Source organism: Equus caballus, chromosome 24 (genome assembly GCF_041296265.1).
Source record: "Equus caballus isolate H_3958 breed thoroughbred chromosome 24, TB-T2T, whole genome shotgun sequence".
In the NCBI taxonomy this organism is placed as follows: Eukaryota; Metazoa; Chordata; class Mammalia; order Perissodactyla; family Equidae; genus Equus; species Equus caballus.
This window is the reverse complement of record NC_091707.1, coordinates 18,825,028-18,846,967: the sequence shown is the minus strand read 5'-3', so window position 1 is coordinate 18,846,967 and position 21,940 is coordinate 18,825,028. Positions and strand designations below refer to the sequence as shown.

Below are 21,940 nucleotides of genomic sequence, written 5' to 3'. Positions count from 1 at the left end.
TGGACTAGAGACATATAATCCAGAAAATGTATCAATTTCTACTCTGTCTTCAGGAATATGAGCATACCTATGTGTTTATTTCCCATCTTTACCTAGAAAGAATGAAACCAGCAAAATTTCAGGAAGAGGTAGTTCATTAAAAATAAATGAAGAGAAACAAACAAAAATAGAAATTAAACAATGACTTAGTACATATTTCAAAGAACCCCTGCTCTGAGAAGATAAAAAGCACAAAACAGAAGATTAAAGGCATTATGAATACATGCTTATAAAGGAGTTGCATAAAAATGCATAAATACGAAATATCTTTTTTCTTAGAAATGTATAATTGTTCATAAAAGAAAGTGCTAAGAAGTGAAAGTTAAGTGAACATTTCCACATGTTGCTTAACAAATGCTTAACTATGTTACCAAACATTCTTAGTCCAGTCAAATATATTTCTGGAAAAGCAGGATTATTATAATAAGGACACAAAAATACCAAAACAAAAGGATTTTAAGAAAACAGACCCACATTAGTAGTTGAAATAACTGGTTACGGTAACATTATTTGTTCTTTAAATGAAATAATTGCTGAAAATAATGAAATTAATGGATTCTCCAATGCCCAGCACAGATACGTCAATGGTGGAGAGGCAATGTTGTTATCCTTTTTCAAAAATGAACTATGTAACAAACTTGCAAAATTAAACTGCTTTACTATATTTTATTGATACAAATACAACAAATTTCATAAGCATCAGCTACCATTTTACCACTACACAAGAAAAACAAAAGTCAAAAGAATTAAATATTAATGCGAAGAGTAATTACAGAAATGCTTTCACTTCCACGAAAGCTGTCTCCAACAGCATCCTACATACTTAGTACAATTCGCTTGCAATTGGTTAGATATTTGAAATGAAGCAAAGTTGAATTTTAATCAAACTTTTATTTCTCAGTGGAAAATGCTCTCTTCATCAAAGGTGGTTGAGTTTTCCCGACATCAAACATCATTTCCAAAGGTGGGTTATTAAGAGAACACCAATCAGGTATACGGCCTGTCTGATTATAATATTCCTTTGAGACTGAACGGCTCCCAAGTATATCCTGCAGTGCTCCAAAAATAGCTCCTGTGTGGTAAAAATATTTTTATAGCTAAGATGAAAACTTTTACTAGAAAATTTTATGTATACATATATCCACTTCATTCTATGAGAAGAGAAAACAGGCAAAATTCAGCAATACGTAGTCACACTCTTCAAATTAATTCCAGTTAAGTTGTTCTATATCCTATATTTTGAATAATAGGGTAAGACAACTCCTATGTTAAAAGTAACTAAATGGCCTATAGCAGAGTATAGTGAAAATGATAAGTATCACTGTGTCTAAAAGCAGGTGAGGTAAAGTGGGGTAGAAAGTATTTTCAACTCTGTATAAATACAATAAATAATACCCGTAGTTTTCTCTGCCACAACTCTAAGATTAAATGTCAAGAAATAAAACGGCACTGCAAACCCAGTAAGCATCATTATAATGCCCTAAGAGTCTATGCCGAAGACCTTATAGACACCCACAAGGCAATCTTTAAAAAATAATTTATTAACTAAACCCATTTGTCCTAGATCAAAATTACATGTTGACCAAATTCTACTTTACAAGAAATACAACAGCCATTTAAAGTCTGAATACTCTGTCTTTCTCTCTGAATGATCCTGATATCTATTAGCTCTAACTGCATCATAAAACACATATCAAAACGTTTACAAATATATATGTCCACGAGTGTTTTTCTCTTCAAAGTAGTCTCTTCATGAGGCTATTCGTTATTTCAATGAAACTACCATTTCCTATAACAGTCAATGAACTCAGTCACAAAATAAAGTGTAACTATAAAATAAAGAGGTCCATTTTCACATAGGCTCACAAACTAGCTTTGGAAGGAATTAAATGTTTTGATCAGTGGAATAAATGCAGAGCTATCACTATTATGAGGGATAACTTTAACTGGATGAAGACGTTTACTTAAAAAAATCAAAATGCAAATACCATGAGAAATAGACATATAACTCTGAAAATTAATAATTTAAGGAAAAGTTACCGTTCAAAGAAAATTATTTAATTGTTGTATAAGCTTATTAAGTGGGCAATTTTGAACAGTGATATATCCCTTAGTAATGCCATTCAGGAACCAATTACTATATAATCATTATAGTTTAAAAACTAAATTCTTACCTCCCAACCAGGCCACACAATTAGCCTTTGCAGGTGGAGTGTGAATTCGGAACGTCTTGGTACCAAGTGCTTTTTTATATTTTGGTTTTTCTACCAAATACCTTATTTCTGCAAGCAATCTGTGGAGAAATCCTGGCAACATAGATGTGCCACCTATGACTACCAAATTCTCTGCTAGCTGCTTCCTGGTGTCTATCGGGCACTGTTATTAAAGGAAAGAAAAAAAGGATTTATCCTTAATTGTATAAGTAATGCCTGACTGGATCTTAAAAAATATAGATTATGTATTGCAAATTAAATAGGTGATCATTTGAATTAAAAAACAGGTTTCTTTAACAAGGAAGTTTTTCATGCAGCAAATATAACCACGGTGAAAATACTGCCATATACTTATATAAAACTTTAAAGATTTTAAAATCTAATAGTACAGAATTTTAAATTCTACAGGACATATGGTCGTAATATGTGAGTATTTTCATTTTCAGAGTAGAATGACTGAGTTGAGCAAAGAATATGACAAGAAATAACTTTTTGTTTCTTTTTAGCAAGAGAAGTATGTGGAAACAATTTTTCTAAGGTCCTATCTCCACAGTATTATATCCAGAGCCAGCTGTCGAGTGGGAAGATAACATTCTTAGAAAAATTATGTTTCCATATCAGTTCTCTCTAAGAATTAGGAATGTTAAAGTCCTTCACTGATGTTATGTTTTTCATCAAAGTCCCTGAGTGGAGCCCTAAAGGTAGACAATATCTTCCAAAGCAATGGTATTTCACATGGAGTTCTGTGATTCCACAGTCATTAAACAAAAGAGCAATGTTATCATATACCCTGTGGAATTTAAAACACAATACTACACAGACCCGCATTTGAAGAAACTACAAGCCTCACTAAACAGAAACCTGGCATCGCTGCTAGGGAAAAAAATGCATGACATGTCCATAGCACTTATTCTCCCTGCGTGTGAAATGTTGCGGGTATCATATCTGTGTCAAAGTAAAACTCAATGGCTAAAATAAAAATACAGAAAGTAACACTTAAACATTTTCTCTAAAGAGCCGTAGTCATAAATTGAAACATTTACAAGATAAAAATACCTGCATAAGGGAATCCAGTATTAAAGTGGCAACTGATTTCTCTTCATTATCTTGTTCAAAAAGAATTTCCACAATAGAATCTCTAATGAGATTAAAAACAGGGAGTGCTTTGTTGGCATCACATAAAATGATACACAAGATAGCATTAATTCTACTGACATATTTTTAAGTACCAGTACCATGTTAATGTAGAAAAATTATTAAAACACAAGGTGCTCACAATTGTAAATGAGAAGAACAGTACCTGCCTCACGGGTGTTGAGGTGAGGATTCAATCAGTTAATAGAAGAATGCCTGGTCCAAAGGAGGCACTCCCTGACTACTAGCTACAACTATTATTATGTATGGATTTACATATGTTTTGTCCAGTTACACTTCCTTAAACCTAATAACAGAAAAGGAGCGTAATTCTATAAAAATTAGTAAGATTCAACAAGAGATCAGTAGCGATACAAGCATTTCTCTGTTTTTAAAAATAATACATGGCAAGGATTACTAGTTGCCTAATAAAATATCCATTTTCCTGTTCATTCTCAAATTAACCCTATTTTGGGGGTAGCACAAGGAAGATCTTCCTGGTAATGGAATAGTTCTCTATCTTGATTGTGGTGGTAGTGATTACAGAATCTGTGTGATACAATTACACAGAATTATACATACACATTACACCAATGCCAATTTACTGGTTTTGATTTTGTACTATAGTAATGCAAGATATAACCACTGGGAGAAACTGGGTGAAGAATACATGGGACCTCTCTATATTTATCTTTGCAACTTTCTGTGAATCTATAATTATTTGAAAATAAAAGATAGAACCCATTTTTAATCTGGATACAATGCGGCTCCCCAGTTGAAACACTGTGTCTACCAGCCTCCCTTGCAGCTAGATGTAGCTAAGTACCCAACAATGAGATGGAGGCAGAAATGGTGTGTGGGACTTCTAGAAAACTTCCTTAAAAAGGAGACGAAGCACTTTTTTCTTTCTCTTCCTAGGACTGCTTACTTGAAACATAGGTGTAGTAGCTATAGCTGCAGCTATAAGTAGAGCCCTGGACCTCACAGACAAGGGCTACACCCCACAGGTGATAGGCGGAAGGCTGTTTGGGTCCCTCATGGGAGTTGTTATACCATCCCTGGACTATCTTTCTCTGAACTTCTTTTAAATGAGACACTTCTATTTTGTTGAAGCCACTATTTTCAGGTTTGTATAACTGGTGGCAAATTGAATCCTAACCAATGTGATACAAAACTAGCTATACGTACGCATATATAAACACCATTTTTAAAAAATAAAATTGGGATCATACTATACATAGTATTTTAAAGCTTTTTTGAATCTTTTTCAAAATATAAAGTTCTCTTCCTGAGACTCACCCTACTTGCTAACTTGTTCCATTTCGTCAGCAAAGTATACTGAGGCCTGCAGAATGCTGAACTCTCACGGCTTCCGCCACTTGCTGATAGGCCTGTACACTTCTGCTTCTACAGGTTGAGTTCAATCTTTTATTGCCGCTTGATTTGATATTGAAGTTACACACTTCAACAATTACTATTTAACCAATGAAATATTAGGGTAGGAAATTGGTTTTTCCTATGTGAATTATGTTGAATGTGTTGGAAAGATACAATAATTTTTAAAATCTTTTCAAAGTATAGGTAATACATCTGTAAAAATCCAGAAGAAAATATCTAGGATTCTGTACCAAGACTGATTCACAAGTAACTAAGTTCTCACTGTACTTAAACAAACCCTGAAACTCATAACCCATGAATTACTTGTATAAGTAAATTTAACTCAGAACTCTAGAAGCAGACTTATTCTCAAAGAAAAGGTCTTGGAAAAAAGTCAGGCAAATAAACACATATTTATAAATTCTAAGTTAAACTAAAATGTTTACTATATGATTTTTTTAAAATGGTCTTTTACTTTAAACGACACTTCTGACTTATCAACGAACTATTGGTCTAGCTTGCATCTAATTAAAAGGTTTCAAAGGAACTGGATTTTTTCGTAGAAAACATGTTAGCAAACAACTGTAAATTAACTGGATCTGGAATGTGAGTCATAGTGGCTTTTTTATTCCCAATATATTCTCCTACTATTATATAACCAAAAAGCTCCATATTAGTTGAACTTCCTTAAACACTTATTTTCTTCTCTTATTCTGGGCGTCACTAAGCAATCAGGAGAAAATTTAAAATAGTAATTTAATGACGATAACTTAAATAAGAGGTAAAATGACAAAAAGTTACTACCAAAAAGTGTTACATTCTCACCTTTTGTTCCCCCAACCTGTCATCCTTTTTTCTTTGCTGAGGCAGATTCACCCTGAGGCAATATCTGTCACCAATCTTCCTCCTTTTTTCCTTTTTTAAAATGTGAGACACTGCCACAGCATGGCCACTGACAGACAAGTGGTGTAGTTCCATGCCCAGGAACTGGGCCCAGGCTGCCAAAGCAGACTGTGCTGAACTTAACCACCAGGCCACTGGTGCTGGTCTGTAACCTACCATCTTTAACATCTGTATATTTATGTTCATTCTTTTAATATCTTAACCTATGTTAATTATCTCAAAATCTAATAGGGTCTTCAATATTTATATAATAATTCTTTTCTGTGCATCTTCTGAACTAATATTTTACAGATGAAACTTTTTTTTTTTTAGGATTGGCACCTGAGCTAACAACTGTTGCCAATCTTCTTCTTCTTCTCCCCAAATCCTTCCAGTACATAGTTGTATATTCTAGTTGTGGTCCTTCTGGTTGTGCCATGCAGGATGCTGCCTCAGCATGGCCTGATGAGCAGTGCCATGTCCGTGCCCAGGATGTGAACCAGCAAAACCCCGGGCCACTGAAGTGGAGCATGTGAACTCAACCATTCAGCCACGAGGCCAGCCCATAGGTGAAACTTTTAAAATACAAATTTTATAAAGCTTAGTATAAACAAAATTTATATTGCTATTTATACTATTGTAATATAATTATGTAAGTCCTTAACAACAACTTATACTGCATCGACAGACAGAATAATTTAATGAATTAAAAAAAGGTGAATTACCAAATGGTCCTAAAGATTTAGCATATTTGGAAAATAGATTCTTTCTAACAAAGTGTTGTAAAGCCGGAATAAGCAAACTAAGGCCTGCAAGCCAAATCCAACCCACTACCTGTTTTTGCAAATAAAATGTCATCAGAACACAGTCACGCGCATTCATTTTACACACTGTCTATGGCTGATTTTGCACTCCAAGTGTAGAGCTGAGACGCTGCAACAGAGACCACATGGCGCACAAAGCCTAAACTATGTACTATTTGTCCCTTTACAGAAAAAGTTTGTTGAATCCTGTTTTAAAGTATCATACTTTATTCTCCACCTCAAAGAATGGTTAGTTCCATTAACTAAATTAATTCTGAATTACTCTGATGAACAGGAAAGAATGCTTTTTAAAGTTTTAAAAAATTAAAAAGCTGAATAATAAAATTAATCATGAATGATGAGGCTTCACAAAAACCAGATAATTGTTAAATCAGCAATACTAAAGGCTTACGCAGATACTTTTAAAGGCCAAAAATTTATTTTAATTCATCATTTTGCTGACAAAAATTAAGGCCTAACCTGATTGATCCAAGGACATGCAAAATCTTCTCTCCATCTAATGGGTAGTCAACATTTGGAGGTGGTGAGGGACGCTGAAATACAGACATCATAAGCCTAAGTATACAGGTTATAACCTCTGAAAAAAGAACATACATTTATTTTTAATTTACCTCAGTATTCCCATCAATATTAAATTTTGCTGCTTGGATTTTTAGTCCACGCTTCAGATCACTTACGAAGCAAGTGCGCACTCAAAAGAAAGAAAAGCAGACTTCGTTACAGTTTGCGGTTGAGTCAATTCTATGTCCCAGTTAAAACAATTCTATTCAAGTGTTCATGCTAATCATTCATTCCTTCAGATTTTATAAACTATCCCTGTGTTTATTTAGCTTATGACAATTTATTCACAAATAAACAAACTTTCTCATTCACTAAGGAGTCATAGGACGTTGCGTGTTCAGCTTCCATAAAACCGCATTTAAAAAAAAAACACCTTTGAGGAAACTATTATGCTTTTTGATATTCCTTGTATAAAGAGTACCATAATAAAAACAAACTTTAGCATCATGAAAATACAGTATTCTAATTGAGTAGTATATTTCTTGGAACCAGAATGACTTATATCTCTACATCTAATCTTAGGTATCTATCTATCTGATTCTTTCTTTAAAATCTTGGTTGGTCAGAACACTAAGCTAAATGTTGCTCTTAATTGCAGTTAACACTCCTTAGTTTAAGGTTTTTTGGCATGATTATCTTCTCCCTCTTGGCACACCCCAATACTACCACTTTCCTTCTACTCTATCATCAGTTATTTTTTTGGACTTTGTTTTTTTTCCTTCTTCTCCTCCCCAGAGGCCCCAGTACATAGTTGTATATTGTAGTTGCAGGTCCTTCTGGTTGTGCTGTGTGGGATGCTACCTCAGCGTGGCCTGACAAGTGGTGCCATGTCCATGCCCAGGATCCAAAACAGCGAAACCCTGGGCTGCCAAAGCGGAGCATGCAAACTTAACCACTCAGCCAGGGGGCCGGCTCCTTTTTTTGGACTTTGAACATTTATTCTTTTAAAGATTCCTTCTGTTGTAAAGTACCTATTATAATAAGCTGCTTCAAATTACTTTTAGAAATAGGTAAGGAATAAAAATTTTTTTAAATAGAGACAAAATTGAGTCAAATGCAAGAAATCTAATGAATTGGTTAATTACTTGTGAAACATGTTAAATATATATTTATATATTATTTAAAATTTTTTCGATTCACTAACTCAAAATCTATTTGTCAAGAATCTACAATATGCTAATATATTAGATAGTAAGCTAGGTGCTCAAGTTACTTATATATTTTATATTTTATTCAAGTTCTCATAAGTATCTAAGCAATGTAAATATCTAGCCCTCAGGATCTTATATATTTGGCAGAGGAAAGTGCCCTTTTTAAAGAAACCAAATTCACTGAATTAAAAATCCACGAACAGATAAATTACACTTAAGAATTTTAAGGGGCCGCCCCATGGCTGAGTGGTTAAGTTCAGACACTCCGCTTCGGCAGCCCAGGGTTTCACAGGTTCGGATCCCGGGCACGGACATGGCACTGCTCGTCAGGCCATGCTGAAGCGGTGTCCCACATGCCACAACTAGAAGAACCCACAACTGAAATATACAGCTATGTAGTGGGGGGCTTTGGGGAGAAAAAGAAGAAAAAAAAAAGAAGACTGGCAACAGTTGTTAGCTCAGGTGCCAACCTTTAAAAAAAACATAATAGTAAAAAAAGAATTTTAAAATAATTGAAAAAGACTTAGGTAATTAAACTACATAACTAATATAATGAATGTGTGTTGCATACTTTATAGAAATGGGTTCCTACTGCACATATTATTCGCAACATGCTTTTGCCCTTTATGTATTATGGACATCCTTCCAAATCAATACATCTAGCTCCTTCTTTTTAATAGCTGCAGGTATTCCTTATTATTAAGTTAGCAAATTTCATTTAACATTCCCCTTTTAGTTGGAATGCACACTTTTGATTTAATAAATATGCCAGATTGCCTTCCAAAAGGGTTAGTTTTCAATCCTTACTAATAGTAATATATATTCATTTCCCCATAATCTCACAAATACTGGATATCTAACTTTCAAATTTTTGCCAATCTGATTTGTTTCCCTGACTAATGGGAAAGCTGAATACCTTTTCACAAGTTGGAGGCTAAATGGAAAGACACACTCCAAACAATTAACAATGGTTATGTCATGGGGAAGAGACTGGAAGAAGGGAAGGGAAACTATTGATTTCACTTGAGATATTTCTGCATTATCTGAGCTACTGCAATAAGCATGTACAAGTGACTGAATTTTTACAATAACTGAAGAGATTTTAGGTAATTACACCAGGTAAGTAAGCAACGTAATGCAGAACAAGATCCACTTTGCAGCCCTAGCTCTAACTCTACCTATTGTATTACACTGAACAAATTTTTTAATGTTTCAGGGCCCCAACTGCACCAGATTATTTCCAGGTTCCATTACTGTCTAATTCTCTATTAAATATTCTAGAATATCAATTTTACACGACACTCTCAGTACTGAAGAACATTCTATTTTTAATGCTTTTCCTTTTTAGTAAATCAAAATACCACAAAACTCTAGTTAAATATATCATAAAAATGCACTTTGGCAAAGGAGAAGTAATATATCTTATTAAAGTGAATCCAATATACTTTGGCTCCAACTGTACAATTTCCCAAGTCAGTAAAATGATTGACCTTATAAAAATGTAATATAAAAAACTAGAGTAAAAAAAACACCATACAACCTAAAACCACTGGCTTTCTTAAGCAATTTAACTATTATTTCATACTGTGAAAACTACTAATTTCCTAGTAACCCTGTATACATATCTATAATTGAGCAATTTCTTCAATAACACATCATAAGTAATGCCAAAAGCTTCCAAAAATCTGAAGAAAAATCAAAATTTTATTTACATGTGTAAATATTTAGAAAAACATGTCTTCCAAACTAATACTTAAGGATGAAAGGGACAAAAATGGGAACTTAATTTACCTTTAATGTCCTCTAAGACACCCTCTGGAATTGAACCTAAAACAGAAATTTTATTTAGAACTGTAGAACTTTAACAATAAGCAGAAACAGTCTGCTTCTTCACATTTCCATTTTCCATTTCAGCAAAATTTTTAAAAATTTAAGTACCATAACTGTTTGAAGCCACCAAAAATTAACCTTGCTTTTAGGGAAGAAACTTCATCATTGAAAGCCAAGCCAAAGCACAGAAGTTGAAGCCAGATGTGCACGAAGTGCTACAAGATGTCATATACTCATAAACTTGATAAAAACAAGACCTTAAAAGTACAGTAGAATACTTGGCATTAGATAGGAACTGACCAAGACAATCCTTTCCCCCATAAAAGGGTTCGCCGGTTATTTTGTGGTAAAGTACTTACAAGAACTGCAGGACTTAAACATGAGTTATTTATCTTTTTACTAAAAGTGAGGTTTCAAGTTTGCTTATCTTTCTTGCGACAATAAATATCAGTAATATGCTAACATAAAATATATTTTTAAAAAGGATCACACACAGACTTTTAATTTTTTCCTTCATGGTAAAGGTGACATTTTACAAAAAGGGTGAGGGAGGACCCATTCAGAGAAATCCACACTATACAGGGAGCTTTGAAAGACAGATGTCTGGATATGTTACCATTGTTACGTGATTTTGTTGCCAAAAATCTCGTTTTCTGAGGCAGACTCAGAAACAAAATTTTCCAGAGGAAACCAAGAAGGAATACTTGGAGAAGTAACAGAACGCCATAAAGGAAGAGAGTCCTGAGAGCCAAGGGAGGAGATAATACCCAGAGTACATGAGAGGCCACAACGTCGGAAACTCTAGAAAAGGCGACTAAAATTCAACTACTGGATCTGGTGATGAAGAGCTCAATAACGACCTTCTCATTGGGGCAATGTCATTGGAGTGATATGGGGGAAAAGAGAGTAACTAGTCAATGGGGTAAAAAAAAACACCAGTTGAAGAATGAAAAGGGAAGGTCAATCACTCTGAAGCAGTTTAAAATGACGTTACCCAGCACAGAGGGAAGGCTCTGCTCTTTAGCAGCACCTGTGTCAACAGTACATTGTTCCAATAGCTGAGTTTCCAACTCCCTGAAGGTAAAAACAAAAAAGTTATTGGAATTCAAATATTGGAACTGATATCCTTCTCTTAACACTTTTACTACATAATAGATCATGATGCTTTAAATAAAAGTGGTTGTATCCTTAAAAGATAAATACACTCTAGGCTAATAGAGAATAGAATGAATAACATTAAACGTCCACATTACAAGCCGTCTACTGATCACTGTCAAAAAGGGAGCATCTGTTTTGTGGTGCAGCTGAAGCAAATGTGCTAAATTCCGAGAAACTTACTTGTGAAGAGCTTTTCCTCCTAGGGGCAGGGCTCCCCAACAATTTAGTACTGGGATTCCTTCATATATCTATCAGGTAGTTAAGGATTTTACTATCGTAGGAGATAAAATGTGGTCTCCTTGGTATTTTCCTCACCTTCTGCAGTATTGTTCTAAATCAGCTTCGGTGGCAAATTCTTATTCTTTATTTTAAAAGAGTTATAGTGGGGGCCAGCCCCATGGCCAAGTGGTAAAGTTCCCTGTGCTCTGCTTCAGCAGCCCAGGTTTGGCTCCTGGGCACGGACCTGCTCCACTTAACAGCCATGCTGTGGAGGCGTCCCACACACAAAAAACAGAGGAACATTAGTTGCGGGTGAATCTTCCTCACCAAAAAACATAAATAAGAGTTACTGGAAAATCAGAGTCTTTTTTCATATTCTTCTCCAAAGAAAAAGGTTAAACACGCATATCCCCCAAATTCATTACTTAGAACTAGGGTGTCCAATAAAGTAGCCACTGGCCACATGTGGCTTCAGCACTTGAAATGTGGCTAGTCTGAATTGAGATATGCGAAAAGAATAAACTCCACACCTAATTTAGGAGACTCAATACGAAAAAGACCCCTGCAAAATAGCTCATTATAATTTTTTATATTGATCATATATTGAAATGATAATATTTTGAATATATTGGGCTAAACAAAATATACTACTAATTTCATCTCTTTCACTTGTACTTTTAGAAATCTAGTTCTTAGGGGCCGGCCCCATAGCCAAGTGGTTAAGTTTGGGCGCTCTGCTTCGGTGGCCCAGGGTTTCACCAGTTTGAATCCTGTGTGCGGACACGGCACCACTCAACAAACCATGCTGAGGCGGCATCCCACATGCCGCAACTAGAAGGACCTGCAACTAAAAATATACAACTATGTACCCAAGGGGCTTTGGGAGAAAAAAGGAAAAATTAAAAAAAAAAATTAAAAAAAAAATCTAGCTCTTAGAAAAGTTTTAAATTACATATATGTCTCACACTGTATTTCTATTACAGCTGAGAGGACAGTGGACATATTGTACTATGGGTTTGCTACCTTATTTTACACATTATTTTTACTGATGTTTTATAAGTCTAATATTTATGAAACAGAAAAAAATAGATTGGTAAGAACATTGAATTTGGAGACAAACATGGGTTTATATCTTGGCTGTACACTTATGACCTTGGGTCAACTCCCTATCCCATTTATAGGGATAATCAATCTTCTCATTTATATAATGAAGAGAATAATACTTATGTTGCACGGTTGTTACGAGACTTACACACTAAATACTTTATCTTTAAAAACTATTGCCAGGGGCCAACCCAGTGGCACAGCGATTAAGTTTGCACATTCCACTTCAGCAGCCCGGGATTCGCTGGTTCAGATCCTGGGTGCGGACATGGCACCGCTTGGCATGCCATGCTGTGGCAGTCATCCCACATATAAAGTAGAGGAAGATGGGCATGGATGTTAGCTCAGGGCCAGTCTTCCTCAGCAAAAAGAGGATTGGCAGCAGTTAGCTCAGGGCTAATCTTCCTCAAAAAAAAAAAAAAAAAAAGCTATCCCCTAATTTAGTTCCATAGGAGCTAAGGATTCTTGATTTCTTTCCCAAGAGCATTTCTTCTAATAAATACACATGTAGATCTCAAAATTGCAAGAGTCTTGCATTTATGTACTTCAACCTCCTTTTCAATGTAGCAATGTACAGTGTAACATTTTGAAGAGACAATTACTTATACTCTGCTTAAATGCTTCTAATGACAAGGAATGTACCAGTTTATAGGCAGTAATTCCATTTTGGGACAGCTTAAATTACTAGGGAGTTCTTCCCAATGGAAAATGATATAAAAACTACAGCACTTACTGAGCAAGTTACCATGTGCCAGGTCCTATGCTAAATAATTTACATACATTACCTCACTCAAGTCACACAACACCCCTATGAGGTGGAATTATTATAATTCCCCTTTTACAGATGAGGAAACTGACACCCAAAGAGATTAAGCTACTTGACCAACATCATACAACTGGTAAGAAGCATAGCTGAGACTTACACTTGTGTGTATCTGATTCCAGAACCCTATGCCATGTTGCCTCCATGAGTGCCTCAGGAGACAGACAAACGTATTCACTTCAGAGTGAGCCCTTCAGCTATTTGAGGGCAGATTTCATGTTGCCATTAAATTTTAATTTTTCTTGATTTAACTTTCTCATTTCAGTTTCTCCAATTACTCTTGGTATAATCTTTTATTAGAACTTAACTATTAGAGTCAACTTCTTTGACATGTCCTAATTAGCTATGTTCCTAATTAGACATGTTCCTCTTCAAAACTGAACATAATATTCATGAGGTCTGATCCCTGGAGTATATACTGGGACCAAGTCATAATGGTAATTCCTACAAAAAGTAAATTTAAGTCTCATAATCCTATGAATTTTTTCCACGTGGTAATTCATATTTCTACATGGTAATGCAAAATAGTTTGATGCAATAAAAACCATTTGTAATAAGCTTAATTATTTTAAAGTAGAGTAAAAACTGCAAAATTAGCTGGTTGGCAAAAAAGATACAGGTAACACCAGGCTTTCCCTATATCCGCAATCCAGGACCATGGCAGAGTTTATTCCAAGCGTCAGGAGAGCCATTAGGTGACTCGGAGCAAGCAAGACAGACGGAACCTAGAGAACAACAAAACCAAAACAAACATGACGACAAAACCAGAATGAGCGTCAGCAGCTGATGAAGCTCTTTACCTTACATTTCAAACATATGTGAAAAAACTCACAGGGACATTTTATTTGTTTATATTATGATACCTATTCAACCATCTTATGGCACTAAATTAAAACTAGTATTGATTTACTTGAATTTACACAATAATTGAAATATACTGTAATAAATAAAAACACTCCTCTTTTAAGTTCTTTAAAATGTTTCATTCCAAAATGACAATTATGAAGCATTTTTATTAATTCTTGTTCTCTCTTTTCGAGGGGAAACCGAAAGGGATAAAAGAAAAGCTACAGAAACATAAATTCGGAGGAAGACGCTACATTTAAAAAATAAAAAAACACTTTTACCATCAAAATGAAAATATAGGAAAAGGATTCTTGATTGTCTTTATTCACAAAGTTTCTAATATGAATTACTTTTAAAACATTATAATTTGGCAGTTAAAATTAAATTGAAGAACTGCAAAAATTCTTAGTTTTGTGTGACATTTTTCAGTGAGAATCTGCCAGATCTAGTGACACCCCAAATATTAGATAACAAAATATGAAAGTCTATCATAACCAAACGGCAAACAAAGTAAGGGCTAGATTTCCCTAATCTCAGTAGATATGGCAGGTATTCTAGTCATATATGAGATAAGGATAGTAACACAAACATAACCAAAACTCTAAAGTATAAATACAGAGAATCATCTATTTTATTCAGATAAGAGCCAAAGTGACTTCTTGTGTTGTTTTATGTTCTTCCTATTGCAAACCAAATTCCTAAGTCTATGACATCAGTAAGTAGAGGAGGGTATGAAACCTGTTTCTCTGTGCCTCTCTTACTAAACTATAACTTAGAAATTTAACTGCCTGTATCTCATAAACACACTGTGATTTTTGATATATTTTGAGTTCAGTGGAAGGTATGAAAAATACATTTATGTGTGCTTAATTTCTCATATACTGTATGCATTTTACACAATCTTCTAGTTTCCCTTGCTGAAAAACCCTAAATTCTAAGGCAGAGATTTTAATAAATTTAAATAATAAAGATTCTGACCTACTATGAAATGTAATCATCTTAAGTCTTAAGTTTGGTCCTCAAAATAATCTTGACTCCTGTACGATGAAAGCTACAAGTAATATTACTAATATCAAGATCTAAGAGTCACTCCTGGCACTGCCTCCTTACTCTACGGGAGACATTATTTGAATATTCCATTTAACAGGAATTTAAAGCCTCAAATGAAAGAATTGCAGAATTTAGAACAGTCAGCATAACTAAACAGTGGGAACTAGCAACACCTGGAAGAAATATATCATAAACTTCACAGCACAGAACATCTCTTTTAATTCTGGAAAAAAAAGTCCAAAAACAGAAAAACTTATATTAAAATAAATAACAGAAATATCCATAAGAAGAAATCTTCAATTATCTAAGTATTGGATGAAATGCTAAAAATGCATGAAAAAACAATACAAAGAAAGAAAATAAATGGTCACTTTGAAGAGGCTTCAGTTTAATTCTGCCATCTGGATCTTCAAATGCATAGTGTAGTATATATAATGAAGGAAAGAAAATGAGGACACTTTAGTTTAAGCTTTGAGTACCTCCCAAAAATAACAACATCATCATAAAAAACAGGTACCTCAAAATACTTGAAAAGAACACGAGTGAGTGTCTCTCTGAAGTGGGAAGGACATAATACCGACTCGATAACCACAACTCGGCGGTCTCTGGGATTCACCAACAGATGCCTGAAAAGTGATAGTTTTGTTTGTAAAAGTAAATAAAAGTTTGTATTTATTTTGGTCCATAATGCAATTTCAGAATAGAGAAATAGGACTACCTTAGCTTAAGATGCTTTATGACAAAAAGACATCATCATCTTATTACCCAGGAAAGATGATAATGCTCCCGACCTGTTACTACGTGCTATTCACTCCGTCAGGAACTCTACATCTATTAACTCATTTATCTCGGAAAACAAAAACTACAGCCAACTTGAGAGATTAAAACCAACTTGAGAGATTAAAAAGATATTTTCTTTTTTTAGGTTACAAAAATAATACATGCTCACAAAACTCCAAATATTATAGAAGTTTATAACTTGGAAAGTACAAATATTTTACATTTCTATTACCCAGAAAATATCACTTACAGCAGTTTGCATATTTTCATTATTGTGTATGCACCTATCTTAACAGAAATATTCATTCCATAGATACTGTTCTATAACTTGCTTTTTTCAATTATCAATATATCTAAACACCTTTCTGTATCAGTAATATAGATATGTAGAACTCTTTAATGGCTGTATAGTGTTTCACTATATAGATGTACAATAATTAAATTATCCAATCCCTTTTATTAATGGACATTTGAATTTGTTTTCAATATTTCCTTATGCTCTCTCGTTTTCTAGTCTTCAAATACACTTTTGAAAAGGTTGAAAATAAGAAAGTAAAGATGGCAAAGGAAGTCAACCTTTTTTTTTTTTGCAGTACATGTAATATAACCAAATATCACTATGACTGGCATTAGGAAAAGGCAAGGGGAAAAAACAAACACAATTGCATCTTACCTGAAATACAGTATGTGGATGAATTCCTTTAGGTAGGAATACAATTCTTCTGTATTGATATTATATTGAACAACTTTGATAGGCTATAAAAATTAAAATGATTTATTAATTTATAATAAAACAATCAAATTAAAACATGCTCATTTACTAATGTATTTTCTGGTAATCAAAAGCAATTTGTATTGAAAATGAATGTAAACATTAAATCCAGGTTAATCACTTAAGTTAGAAATCTTTAAGAAGTGGCATGTCCAAGATGTGATGGACTTTTTTTGGTCTGTGGGGATAAAAGTGTCCACAACTAAGTGAAGAGCTGTGCTCATCTGAGTTTTTCCTGCATTTGACATCGTTTTGGCAGGACTGATAATAATCAGCATAGACTAAAAATCAAAGGCTTCCTCAAACAGTCCAGACTCGGCTTAGTCCTTGTTAGTCACTCCCAAAGCACTGATCTCTCCCTTTTGTAGCATCGCCTCACTCAATTACTTGTAAAATACCTACTTTCTCTCTACACAAAAAACTCCATGGGGGCAAGAACTGTTTCTGGCTTGCTTATGATATATCCTCCTTCAAATGATACAGTGCCAGGCACAAAGTAGGTAGCTCACAAATATGTGTGGCAAAAATGAAAACATACACAATTAGCACTAACGCAGTATATGCAAACACTACCAACTCAGGAGAGCCAAGTCAACACCAACACATAACAAGGTTTGATCCTCAGCTGTAAGTGCTCTGATGCATCACTGGCAGACCTCTCTTCAGCTGCCCTTTTAAAGGAAAGATCATCAGCTCAGCTAATTTCTTGATTTTATGTAGCTTAAAGAAGGTTCCAAAACCATGGATAGCTGAATAGAGATTAATCTTGACATACACTGGTCTTGTCAAGACAAAGCTAAAAGCTGAAAGCACTAAGAAAAGTGCCAACAAGAATGTCAATGTTCTAAGTCCAGTCAGGAATCTAGTAATCTATCTAGTAACACAGTAACATCAATTATTAAAACAACACGAAAAACGAGTAGACAGGGACTTCTATCACATTTTGAATACCACAACACAAATACTTATTATATTTCTGGCTTGTCCAAGGATTTGCAGGAAATTTTGAAATCAATGAAAATTTCCCTAGTCAACCATAATTAAAAAGACTCCTGAATCAATGTATTTCATATATTGATCTTATGAAGTATCCCAATATGAAATACAAATTGATGTACTAGTCTATTCTGCTACAACCTGTGCTTTTATATGACCAAATATGTTCATATTTGATTGTTAAATAAGGGAATCATGTCTGTATAATGTGAAAGTTGTAGGAGTTCATATTAGGTGAGAGTAGCTGAAATTATGGCAGAGTTACAACCTTCATCAACAAAAAGTCATCAACTCGGTGGCCACACAGGTAGGCATCCTTTCAGATCTATTTGTGAAAAGTTTAAATGATCGTCTGTACCAGGGGCTCCCTTTCCAGAGAGGATTCTTTCACGACTCTTTATTGGGCTGTATTTCCTCCTGATCCCAACTTAACAATAGCCTCACTGGCTTAGAGCTCACTTCCATCTGCACTGTCTTAGCACCCAGTGACCACTATTTTCAATCTATTATTTAGTTCTATTTTTAATATCCCCGAGGGAGCCTCCAGCCATACTCAGTGGTAAGCCAAAGGTATTCCAATTTTTTCCTGAGGTATCAATTTTTGTTTTTGCTAGTGCTCTGGATTACAGTTACAGGGGTTTCGTGTGGTCTGTCCCAACCCTATTCTTCCCATACACCTGGTTTTGTTTGTGATCAAAGGGAGGTTTTTCAGGAATGCAAGTATTAAGTTATGGCAGAAACATCTGTATTTGATTTTAACAGGTGAATTTTACGGCATGCAAAATTATTCCTTCTATCATTCTCTAATTCCTAATCTGCCAAATTAGCTTTGGCAAGAAACTTCCTAACCTCCTTTTAAAAAATGTTTTTCACTGTTCTTTGGATTTTGGAATTACAGATAAAGGAATGAAGACCTAGCTTATATTCTAAACAGGGTAAGAATAAAATTATTCTACAGTTATGTTACATTATAAGGCTCAGAGAATTAGTTTATTAAGATTAAAAACTTTCTCTTGATACTATATAATTCTCTTTATATAAAATGTATAGAAAAGGAAAATCTATAGAGACAGAAAAAACATCAGTGGTGGACTAGGAGTGGGAACGGGGATTAACTGTAAATGGGCATTGGAGATCTCATTGGGATAACAAAAATGTGTAAAATTGGACTATGGTGATGGCTGCATAACTTGATACATTTACTAAAAATCACTGAATTGTATACTTAAAACAGGTGAATTTTATAGTATGCAAAATTAAACCTAAATAAAGATTTAAAAAAATTTTCTTGGAACACAGTCATAAGTTATATATTTAGCACTGTTCTAACCAATCTTATTTGAAGTCACATTTAAAAATATTTTACAGTACAGCATTTATTTTGCTAATTTATTAAAAAAAAAAAATACCTTAGGCACGCCAGCTTTTTTTATCACACTAGGAATTATGCATCTTGGACCAGTTTCTCCAGCAAATCCACACCTGCAAATAAAAAGAAAATTGAGTCATTCAACTTTTAATATTCTTCCCATATACTTGTCACACAAACAAGTTCTTTTGTATTTGTTTCAAAGCAGGGATCACAAAAACATCTGTTAACATTTCTGATGCATTCAAAGGGACAAAAAAATAAGGAAAAATTAATACCATCATTCATAATTATCTATTAAAAGTAAAAAATAAAATTATTTCAAATTAGTGATACTGAAATAAAAGTGTATTATTTTAGGGCAGCATTTCCTTCTTTTTTTTCAGTTTTTAATTCTACCTGTATTTCAGGCAACACATCTCTACAACCCTGGATCTGTGCTATATTATGTGACTTCATTTATATAATTCATATGAGTTCATCATAAGTCCATCATTCTAATATTATTAGCTTCCATATTGCTGTGTTTCCTTTTGGTCTATTTTTTAAACTATGCATATTTGATCTAGTTACAATCATTCTGTTCATACATCATGAACTCACACAATAAGCTTCTGGCCATATCATCATAGTCTTCACTGCTACATTTTAAAAACTGCATAATATTTAATCCTCTTTAAAAAGTATTCTCCTTTCTTGAGTATTTAGGTATTCCCATTCCTGTTTCATGTTAATAAAACAAAACTTTGCTAAACATGGCCACCATGTAAGCATAGTCTTAACACTATCTCTTCTTATCCTACCTAGTTTTGAGTAATGCTGTCCTATTCCCAAACCGCTCTTTCCATCCTCTCCTAGTGGCATCTCCATGTTCACTTGCACCAGCGCTCCTCAAATTCTTCAGGATGCAACCTACTGGTTGGCTTCAATTCCTTTCTTTTATTTCATAAATTCCTCTTATCACCCTCCTGTTGCCTTTGCCAATAATCATCCTCTTGTAAAGGAGCTTTCTGCTTCTCATTTCCTCAACATATAGCCAAAGTAACTACATTTGGGTGTCAGCCTCAAAGTATTTACTATGCAATTAAAATAAACCTGTAAAAACAAATAAAATATAAAGGAAGATCTTACATAGAACAGAATGTCAGGAAACAAGGACTGTTTAATCCAATTGTACAGCACCTGAAGTCCAATTCTTAAATAGTCTCTTTTGACGACTTATTCAAGAAACAACTATTAAACACCTACTATATGTTAGGCACTGTTCAGAGATATGTAAAGATCACCAATTGTTCCCATTTTAAATAAATATAAGATGCAATTCTGGCTGTCATTTTCCTCTCTCTTGAGCTCAGTACAAAGGCTCTCAATCTGGAGTCCAAGGACCACCGTGATGGTCTGCCAACTCCTGAAACTGTGTGCAAATATTTTAAGGTTTGTGTATTTGTGATTTTCATTCGGCCGTCAAAGGGATCTATGCCATCCAAAAGACGGAGAACTACTCCTCTAGTGTTTACAAGATGCTTTTTAAACATGTTAAATTTCCTAATCAAAGGAGGGGGGGCAACAAAGGATCTCGAGAGTCTTATCTATAGGGTTTCACCTCTTTATGTGTTCAGTCTCCCTAATTTGACTTCCTACTCTTGGGGAGCAATGGCCCTGTCTTAAACATATTTGGATTTCCAGCACCAACAGAAGCTCCATTCAACAAATGTTTAACGACAGAGATCGTCATCAAGCGTTACAGTTCGGTTGCTACCTTCCTAAGCAGTCAAGCCTAGGGTAGGAGGGGTCTAGGTCATCGCTGTCATCCTCCGCATGGATGACCCCAACAGGTCCGTTCTGTTTGGCGTGACGACCCGGGGCGGCGGCGAAGGCAATTCTCCCGAACCTCCTGGGCCTCTCTAGGAGTCAGACCCTGACTGCCCCCCGGGATCCTCGGGATTCGCATTCGCGCACGGTGGAAATAATAAAAGTCGCCGTTTGTTGGGGAGCCAGGGGAAGAAGTGCTGCTCCGCGAGCCTGCGATAAGGACCCAGGCCAGGTCTGGGGCTCGGCCACGCGCCCTCCCCTCGGGACGACCACTCACTTGGTAAAGGCCTCTCCCAGGTCTATCACGACCGCAGTTTTCTCGCCGCCGCTCCCCAGGCCCTCGTACAGCGGCATCGTAGTAAAGAGGACGGCGGAGAGGCCAACGCAGAAGCGGAGACAGACGGCCCTCGGCTCGTGGGGCGGGGCCGGGCGGGCGGTGCCGACGGCGGGGGCCTCGCGTGGCCGCGGCGCGCAGGGCCTGGGCTGTCCCGGGCTGCGCCGCCCTCCGCGCCGGAGCCCAATCCTCGCAGGCGCCCCGTTTCCGGGACTAGGGAGGAAGACTGGGCGGCCGCAGGTCTGGTGCGTGGGGCGCAGAGGGCCGAGGCCATCAGGCGCGCCGGGCACCCAAAGTGGGCGGAGCCAGCTCCGGGTCCTTCCGGGACCCCGCCCTCAGGCGGAGGCGGGGTCGGGGCGGGAGGCTGCCGGTTGGTGTGGCTTTGGAGAGCTGTGTGCTGTCCCGGAGAGCGCTCAGCGAGGACAGAGGACCCAAGACTTTGATTTGTGCAGTCTTGGGGCAAAATTTGCTGTGCCAGGTGTGTCGGCCATCATTTATGCTTCGCAAGAAATACTGAGAATAAGTGTTATCTTCTCATCTGTGAGGATAACACGAGCTCGGAGAGATTGAGTAGCGTTCCCAGTGCCCCAGAGCAAAGCCGGGCTTGGACCCCAAGCCTTTCTGGTCTCAAAGCCTGTACTGCTGATGCTTTAGAGAAAAATGTGT

At 35.9% G+C, this 21,940-nt stretch overlaps 2 protein-coding genes across 4 annotated transcripts in view; one reads left to right on the top strand and one right to left on the bottom strand.

The window, feature by feature from the left end:
* Positions 1–116: 116 nt before the first annotated feature.
* ACTR10 (actin related protein 10) lies at positions 117–21,621 on the bottom strand. 2 transcript variants are annotated; one of them, XM_014735615.3, is made up of 13 exons: positions 21,218–21,621; positions 19,169–19,241; positions 16,665–16,747; positions 15,729–15,837; positions 13,933–14,040; positions 11,350–11,417; positions 11,006–11,085; positions 9,973–10,008; positions 7,081–7,160; positions 6,929–7,002; positions 3,309–3,390; positions 2,214–2,415; positions 117–1,111 (listed from the first exon to the last, which is right to left on the bottom strand). In XM_014735615.3, the coding sequence occupies exons 1-13, from the start codon at positions 21,292–21,294 to the stop codon at positions 930–932; spliced, it is 1,254 nt and encodes a 417-aa protein (XP_014591101.1). In that variant the 5' UTR covers positions 21,295–21,621; the 3' UTR covers positions 117–929. The 2 variants fall into 2 exon arrangements, with proteins under 2 accessions (XP_014591101.1, XP_014591102.1); XM_014735616.3 differs by lacking the exon at positions 7,081–7,160 and having other exon boundaries at positions 6,929–7,046; positions 21,218–21,552.
* Positions 21,612–21,940, top strand: part of ARMH4 (armadillo like helical domain containing 4) — a 166,000-nt gene continuing 165,671 nt past the window's right edge. The window contains exon 1 of one of the 2 annotated variants that reach the window (XM_070249808.1): positions 21,612–21,752. The gene's annotated coding sequence lies outside the window, so the exon portion shown is untranslated. The remainder of the gene's footprint in view (positions 21,753–21,940) is intronic. The other variant, XM_070249809.1, reaches the window with a different exon arrangement.

Bases quoted from the DNA above. Each gene is read 5' to 3' on its own strand.
- ACTR10 (XM_014735615.3), bottom strand. From the start codon at position 21,294: ATGCCGCTGTACGAGGGCCTGGGGAGCGGCGGCGAGAAAACTGCGGTC. The intron at 16,748-19,168 runs GTATTTTTTTTT...TAATTTTTATAG, and splicing joins AAAAAGCTGGCGTGCCTAAG to CCTATCAAAGTTGTTCAATA. The intron at 3,391-6,928 runs GTTAGGCCTTAA...TAATCTCATTAG, and splicing joins CATGTCCTTGGATCAATCAG to AGATTCTATTGTGGAAATTC.